Raw genomic sequence first — 7872 nt, forward strand, 5'->3', positions numbered from 1 at the left:
CTGTTTTTTTTTTTGTTTTTTTTTTTTTTTTGAGACAGAGCCTCAAGCTGTCGCCCTGGGTAGAGTGCCATGGCGTTACAACTCACAGCAACTTCCAACTCCTGGGCTTAAGGGAGTCTCTTGTCTCAGCCTCCCAAGTAGCCGGGACCACAGGTGCTCGCCATGACGCCGGACCATTTTTTGGCTGCAGCCATCATTGTTGTTTGGCAGGCTGGGGCTGGACCCGAACCTGCCAGCTCAGGTGTATGTGGCTGGCACCTTAGCTGCTTGAGCTATAAGCACTGAGCCAAGAGAATAGCTTAAGCCCAAGACCTTGAGGTTGCTGTGAGCAGTGACACCATGGCACTCTACCCAGGGTGACATAGTGAAATTCTGTCTCAAAATAAATAAATAAAATAAAAAATATCTGGGCATTGTGGTGGCACCTGTAATCCCACTTACTTGGGAGGCTGAGGCAAGAGAATTGCTTAAGCCCAAGAGTTTGAGGTTGCTGTGAGTTGTAATGCCACAGCACACTACCCAGGATGAAAAAGTGAGATTCTGTCTCCAAAAAAAGCCCCACAAAAACCAAAAACAATTTCTTGCCTGTCTAACCCCATCTCAGCATCTTCTTCCTGGAGGACCCAACCAATACAGCAAGACTCCTCTGCTAAGTATAGTTTCTGGCTCTTCAAGGTGGGCCCACCCTCTTAAGCAGCAGAAGGCCTTGCAGAAATATCTTGTGCACTGGACATCCCAACACCATCAAAAACTCACTCTATACAGCATTCATATATGCCACACACTGTTCTAAGTGCTCATGTGGTCAACCCAACAACCCCTTGCAACCATGTGAGAGAGGCACCATCATGATCCTTTGCAGATGAGAAAACAGAGGTCAGAGACACTTTATCCCTCCAGCCTACCCTGATTCCTGGGGAAAGCTCTCCTCTCTAGGGTGGAAAAAAAAAAAACAATAGTACTTTCCCTCCACTTGATTCTTACCCCCACCCCAGGTAAAGGCAATGCTGAAACCAATGACTTTCACTGAGTGCACATTACATGTCAGGCACTGTTCTGAGCATCTCCTGTAGATCCCTCTTCTGCTCCTCCCCATGGCCCTCTGAGGTAGCTAATCTTCCTACCCCCATTTCACAGATGTGGAAACTGAGGTTCAGAACTGGTGGTGCCTGACCACTTGCCCTGGGTCATGCACCACTAGCAAGAGGCAGAGGTGGACCGTAGAAAGCTGGCTGGCCTGTTGTCAGAGACTGGGCACTCAGGGGTGATGTCATCATGCACCCCACTTGATGGATTGAAGTCATTGAATCCTTAAGGATACTTGGAAGGCACAAGGATCCCCAACCCCCAAAGTCTACATCTTCTATCTCTGGATCTGTGAATATGGTACCTTGCTTGGCAAAAGGGACTTCTCTCTTCCTCCCTTCATCCTTCCCTCTCTCTCTCTTTCTTTATTTTGAGATAGAGTCTCACTTTGTTGCCCCCAGTAGAGTACTGTAGCATCATAGCTCATAGCAACCTCAAACTCTTGGGCTTAAGCACTCCACTTGCCTCAGTCTCCCAAGTAGCTGGGACTACAGGCAATTGCCACAACTCCCAGCTATTTTTAGAGATGGGAGTATGGGTGGGGGTGAGGTCTCACTCTTGCTCAGGCTGGTCTAGAACTCCTGAGCTCAAGTGATCCACCCACATTGGTCTCCCAGAGTGCTGGGATTACAGGTATTAGCCACTGTGCCCTGCCCTTTTGTTGTTATGTTTTTGAGACAGAGACTCACTCCATCACTCAGGCTAGAATGCTATGACCTCAAAGTAGCTGACAGTAGCCTCAAACTCTTGCGCTCAAGTGATCCTCCTGCCTCAGCTTCCTAAGTAGCTGGGACCACAGCGCCTGCCATCAACTGGCTAAAAGAGACTTTGAAGATGTGATTAGGTTAAGTATGATTAGGTTAAGTCTGGGTGGATCTAATGTTACCACAAGGGTCCCTGTAAGTGAAACAAAGAGGGAGGCTAGAGGGTCAGAAGCAGAGGAGGAGATGAAGAGAGGTCACATTCCCACAGGTTGAGAACCGCTGTCCTAGAGCCTCCAGAAGGAAGGCAGCCTTTACTGACACCTTTTGTTTTAGTTCTTAAAACCTATTTTGGACTATTGACCTCCAGAGACATAAGCTAATAAAGGAGGTTGTCTTAAGCCACTAAATTTGTGGCACTTGGCTGCAGCAGTGACAAGAAAGGAAGGCAGGTGCCCAGCTACTCAGGGCAGGAGCAGGACTCTAGCCACATCTCACTGAGCTGGGAGTGCTGGGCCTGTTGGGCCATAGTCTCTTGGATGTGTGAATTCCACAATTTTTCTTTTTTCTTTTTTTTTTTTTTTTTTAGAGACAGAGTCTCACTTTATTGCCCTTGGTAGAGTGCCATGTTGTCAGAGCTCACGACAACCTCAGACTCTTGGGCTCAAGCAATTTTCTTGCCTCAGCCTCCCAAGTAGCTGGAACTACAGGCGCCTGCCACAATGCACAGCTATTTTTAGAGATGGGGTCTCACTCTTGCTCAAAGGAGAGGCTGGTCTTGAACCCATGAGCTCAAGCAATCTGCCTGCCTTGGCCTCCTTGAGTGCTGGGATTACAGGTGTGAGCCACCTCGAGGGCCTGAAGTCCCCAATTTTCCAGATTTTTTTTATTAAGGGTTGCCAGGTTGTGTGCATCAATGCATGTGTGAGCAGGAGGCATACAGAGGTGAGTCAAGAAACCAGGAATTCCTTGCGTTGTATTCTTCTGAGTTATCAACAAGAATAAAATCAACAAGAACAAAAATAACAAATAATAAGAATTCCATTTCTGCCAAGAATAGGGAATCTGGCCCCTAAAGACTGTAGTGACCCCTCTGGGTTCTTATGAGAATCATTGAGTTAACCCACCTGAGCAGTTAGAACACTGCCTGGTAATACAGATGTGTTAATGGTTATTATCATCACTTCTCTCAGTCTTCCCTACTCAAGAAACTTCCATGGCTCCCTAGTGCCCTCAGGATAACATTGGTTTCTTATTCAAGTTTAGGTCTGGACTCATTTCTCCTATGGGTACCACCTTCCACAAAACAGCAGACAAAGGCACTCAATCATCATGGGCCAGGTTTCGGGGGGGGGGGGTCCACACACACTTTACTTACAATGCCAACTAACACACACCTTCATCTTGGCACCTTGTATGCTAATTGTCTGCCCTCCAGCCTAGAGGCCTGAGGCCATCAGGGTGAGATAGGCAGGGTGAGGACAGGGTGAGATGCATTCTTAATGATTGCTGGGTTTCTGGCCTTAGGATATGTTTGTAGTATGCTTCTCATTTTCACGGTTTTCTCATCTCTACTTTCAAGGAAGGTGGAAGGTGGGGGCCTCCAGTCCTAGTTGCTGGGCCAATGGAAATCCTACAACACACAGGGCCTTAGGTTCTTGAGTCTCACTGGAAGCAAGGTCAGTGGAATATTATTTAGCTATAAAGAGGAATGAAACACTGACACGTGGCTTACATGGATGAACCTCAAAAATACTACACTGGCTCAATGTCCATAGCACAGTGTTTACAGTGTCAGCCACATACACCAAGGCTGGTGTGTTTGAAACCAGCCCGGGCCACCTAAACAATAATGACAACTGCAACAAAAAAATAGCCAGGCCTTGTGGTGAGTGCCTGTAGTCCCAGCTACTTGGGAGGCCGAGGCAGGAGAATCTCTTTTTTTTTTTTTTTTGAGATGGAGCCTCAAGCTATCCCCCTGGGTAGAGTGCCATGGCATCACGCTCACAGCAACCTCCAACTCCTGGGCTCAAGCAAGTCTCCTGCCTCAGCCTCCCAAGTAGCTGGGACTACAGGCGCCCGCCACAACGCCTGGCCATTTTTTTTTTTTTGGTTGCAGCCATCATTGTTTGGCGGGCCCGGGCTGGGGATTCGAACCCACCACCTTAGGTATATGTGGTTGGAGCCTTAGCCGCTTGAGCCACAGGCGCCGAGCCCAGGAGAATCTCTTAAACCCAAGAGTTTGAGGTTGCTGTGAGCTGTGTCTCCACAGCACTCTACTGAGGATGACATAGTGAGACTCTGTCTTAAAAAAAAAAAAAATTACACTAAGCAAAGACCACATTGCCTGTGATTCCACTTCTGTGCAGTGTCCGCAACAGGCAATCCAAAGAGTTAAAGAACAGCTTAACGGTTTCCAGGGGATGGGAAGAAAGGGTGACTGGGGATTGATGTTAATGGGTATGGGAATCTCCTTTTGGAGTGATGAGAAAGTTCTGGAAGTAGATTGAAGTCAGGATTGCACATTTGGAATGTACTAAATGTCCCAGAATTGTAGTTTAAGATGGTTAATATTATGTTGGTGAAAAAAAGGTATGGTACTGAGGGAGGAGGTGACTGGGAGGTCTGGGTCTAAGGAAAGAGGTTAGGAGGCCAGGACTCCTCCTGGATCCTGAGGGAGGAGGAAGAAGTTCCTGGGTTCACAATGGAGGAGAGATGGAGAGTTGGAGGCTCAGATTTCTGGGCCCCAGGGAGGATAGAGCTGGGAATTTGGACATTGAATACACAAAGCTGGAAGAAGGAAGTTAGGGAACCCCAAAGCTAAGGTGCTGCCTGCTAGGTTCTGAGGAGATAGGACCTGGTAGGTTTGTGGGGTGAGGGCCCTGACAGTCGTGGTCAGACATAAGGAAGGCCTTGTGTGGGGTTCAGGACGCTAGCCTGGACTTTGCCTCTGTGCTACCTGAGTCCCACCCTTCACCCCACCCCAGGCCTCCTCCAAGCTTATCCAGCCCCAGACCCTGTGTCTGAGGGCAGAGGGGCTGGGGACCTGAACTCCTGTGTCTGAAGGAGGAGAGGCTGAAGCTGGCCCCCTGCGTGTGAGGGAGGAGGGCTGGGGGACTGGACCCCTGGGTCTGAGGGAGGAAGCACTTGTGGCCTGGGCTTCTGTCTCCTAGGAAGGAGCAGGTCATGAGGCAAACCCCCAGATAAGAAGAGAGAGGGGCAGAGGTCAGAGGCTGAGGGTTGCTGTGTGAGAGCCCAAAGTTTGAAAATGGGTCAGGGCAGAGGAAGTACTTGCTTTCTAGGGGGAGGATTTTTGTATGGAGATGTCATCACCAAGATCTCCCTTCCTGCCCACCGCCTGCCTGCCAGGGGAACTCCAGTGTGGTAGAGGGGAGAGGGCTGGGTCACCAGATCCCGGCCAGCAGCCCAAGGAACAAACTGTACCCAGTGGATGGACCTGAGGACTGGATTCTTGGGTGCCTGGGTAGGTAAAAGCTGGGAGGCTGAACCCAGGGGCCAGAAATGATACTAGTATTCTAAAGGGACTGGGCCCCAGGCTCCTGGGACCCCAAAGGAGGAAGGGTGGAGAGAGCTGGAGGCTCTGATTTCTGGGTCGGGGGGAGAATAGGGCTGGGAGTTTGGACATTAAGCCCACAAAGCTGGAGGAAGGAAGTTAGGGGCCCCCAAAGCAAAGGCTGCCTGCTAGGTTCTAAGGAGACAGTACTAGCAGGTTTGTGGGGTGAGAGCCTAGAAAGTGGCGGAAAGTGGAGCCCCAAGCTCCAGGCTCCCCCACTGCAGCCTGCCTGGACTTTGCCTTCCTGCTGCCTGAGCCCCACCCTGCACCCTTGGCTCTCCCCGGAAACATCCAGGACTGAGAGCCTCAGCATCTGGGAGAGGTAAGCCAGTCCTGGGAGAAACTGGTTGTTAGGGTGGAGGGGATGGCCTAGGGGGACAGGGAAAAGCTACTAAACTAGCAAAAACGGAGATTACGATTAAAAACTGGGAAAGATATTTAAAGTGCCTGGGGTAGGGGGGAGGCTAGACCAGAAATCTGGGCCATTGCTTCTGCCTGAGAGCCAATAGGGGCCTAGAGGCAGGGTCACAATCCCTGGCACCTGAGCCCTCCCTACCGCTGGGGCTTCAGGTGTGAGTGAGAGAAGAGACAGAGAGAGAAATTGAGGGACAAAGAGGGAGGTGTCCCAGACACAGCCCCTCTCCTTCCCCTGCAGAGCCTAGCATGTGGGGCTACCTATCCCTGCTTCCTGCTTTCCTGGCCCTGTGGGCTACCAGTGGCATCTGGATCGTGTGAGTGTCAGGGACAAGATGGACCCTTGGGGCTGGGGGTGGAGGGAGGAATTGTGGTTTAAATCCCCCATTCATTCTTCTGGGTCTCCCCACTTCAGTTTTGCCATTGCAGTGGCCAACAGGACAGTGAACCTCAGTGAAGGCTTTCCCTACATCAGGTAGTTATGGTGTTATGGGGGCCTCATGGGGGAGTAGAAAGGGCCTTGGTTTGGAAGAGGCACTGGATGACCCCTTTATCTTCCAGTATTTGTGGATCTTACCCCCCTCAGAGCTGCATCTTTGGCCAGCTACTCAACCTGGGAGCTGCCATGGGTGAGCATCCCCAGGGCTCTCCCAGCCGCTGTTCTCAGTACCAGGGGTCCCAGACCCCAGGCTCTCCTCCCCTAGCACTAGGAGTCCTGTCCCCCAGCCCCTCCTCCCCCAGCCCCAGGGGCCAAGTCCTCAGCCCCTTTTCACTCATACCTAGGGGTTCAGGCCCAGCCCCTTCTCCCCAGCCCCTCCTCTTTCTCGCATATGTAGAGTTTTGTCCCCCTTCCTCTGGGGTACCCAAGACTGTGGGGGGGGGGTGGCGTCTCCCATCCACTTCCACTTTCCTCTCCCCTCCGTTTCCAGCCGCTTGGATCTGCATTCTACGTTACCACCAGCTCCGGGACTGGGGGGTCGGAAAGTGGCCTAACCAGCTAATCCTCTGGACAGGTCTCTTCTCCGCCCTGGGCACCTCGGTGGTGGGCAATTTCCAGGTGAGACGGAGCCTGCTCTAGAGTCGGGACTACACCTCCCGGCATGCCCTGAGGCCGCTCTCCTCACCCTTGTCCTCCCTAACCTCCCTTCTCTCTTCCCCTCTCCTCACCTCCCCTCCTTTGCGGCCCTCCCTCCTCCCTCTTCCGTTTCACCGCCTCTTCCTCCCCTCTCCACCTCCACCCCCCACACCCCTTTCCACTCTCCCCTCCCCCTCACTATGGGTCACCTGGGTCCCGCAGTTCTCCCGAGGCTGGTGGAGGGTGGAGGCGCCGAAGGCTCTTGTGCCCACCGGGAGGAGGTTGGGATAATTTTTTTTTTTTTTTAAGTTTTTTTTGGCCGGGGCTGGGTTTAAATCTGCCACCCTCGGCATATGGGTCCGGCGCCCTCCTTGAGCCACAGGCGCCTCCAGGATAATTTTTTGCCATCCTTTCTCCCCAACTTATTTAATGATGAAATGCCCTAAGATCTGGCTCGGTGCCCTTAGCTCAGTGAGTAGGGTGCCGGCCACATACACGGAAGCTGGAGAGTTCAAGCCCAGCCCCGGCCAGCTAAACAACAATGACAACTGCAACCAAAAAATAGCCGGGCGTTGTGGTGGGTGTCTGTAGTCCCAGCTACTTGGGAGGCTGAGACAAGAGAATCGCTTAAGCCCAAGAGTTTGAGGTTGCTGTGGGCTGTGACGCTAGGGCTCTCTGCAGAGGGTGACATAGCGAGACTCTGTCTCTAAGAAAAAAAGGAAAAGAAAAAGAAATGCCTGAGAGCAGAGATTTACCCGTTCTTAGTGTGTGTTGGGCACATGGAGCATCCAGTGGGAGGCTCTACGTTTTGCACATGATTTCTTTCCATCTCTGAAAGCGTTCTACATAGGTCCTTACCTGCTGTATCTCTGAGTTGTTATTATTATTATTATTTTTTTGAGACAGAGCCTCAAGCTGTCCCCCTGGATAGAGTGCTGTAGTGTCACAGCTCACAGCAACCTCCAACTCCTGGGCTCAAGTGAGTCTCCTGCCTCTCCCTCCCAAGTAGCTGGGACCACAGG

At 51.5% G+C, this 7872-nt stretch overlaps 1 protein-coding gene across 1 annotated transcript in view; it reads left to right on the top strand.

Annotated features, from left to right (window-relative positions):
* Positions 1 to 5214: 5214 nt before the first annotated feature.
* The window catches only part of TMEM150B (transmembrane protein 150B), an 8981-nt gene continuing 6323 nt past the window's right edge, over positions 5215 to 7872 (top strand). The window contains exons 1-6 of the mRNA XM_003802908.3: positions 5215 to 5271; positions 5518 to 5683; positions 6017 to 6092; positions 6191 to 6250; positions 6337 to 6404; positions 6705 to 6832. Of these exons, the coding sequence (XP_003802956.1) occupies positions 6025 to 6092; positions 6191 to 6250; positions 6337 to 6404; positions 6705 to 6832 (324 nt within the window). The 5' untranslated portion in view covers positions 5215 to 5271; positions 5518 to 5683; positions 6017 to 6024. The remainder of the gene's footprint in view (positions 5272 to 5517; positions 5684 to 6016; positions 6093 to 6190; positions 6251 to 6336; positions 6405 to 6704; positions 6833 to 7872) is intronic.

The sequence above is a fragment of the Otolemur garnettii genome, unplaced genomic scaffold (genome assembly GCF_000181295.1).
Source record: "Otolemur garnettii isolate 467f Iridium unplaced genomic scaffold, OtoGar3 scaffold00264, whole genome shotgun sequence".
Classification (NCBI taxonomy): domain Eukaryota; kingdom Metazoa; phylum Chordata; class Mammalia; order Primates; family Galagidae; genus Otolemur; species Otolemur garnettii.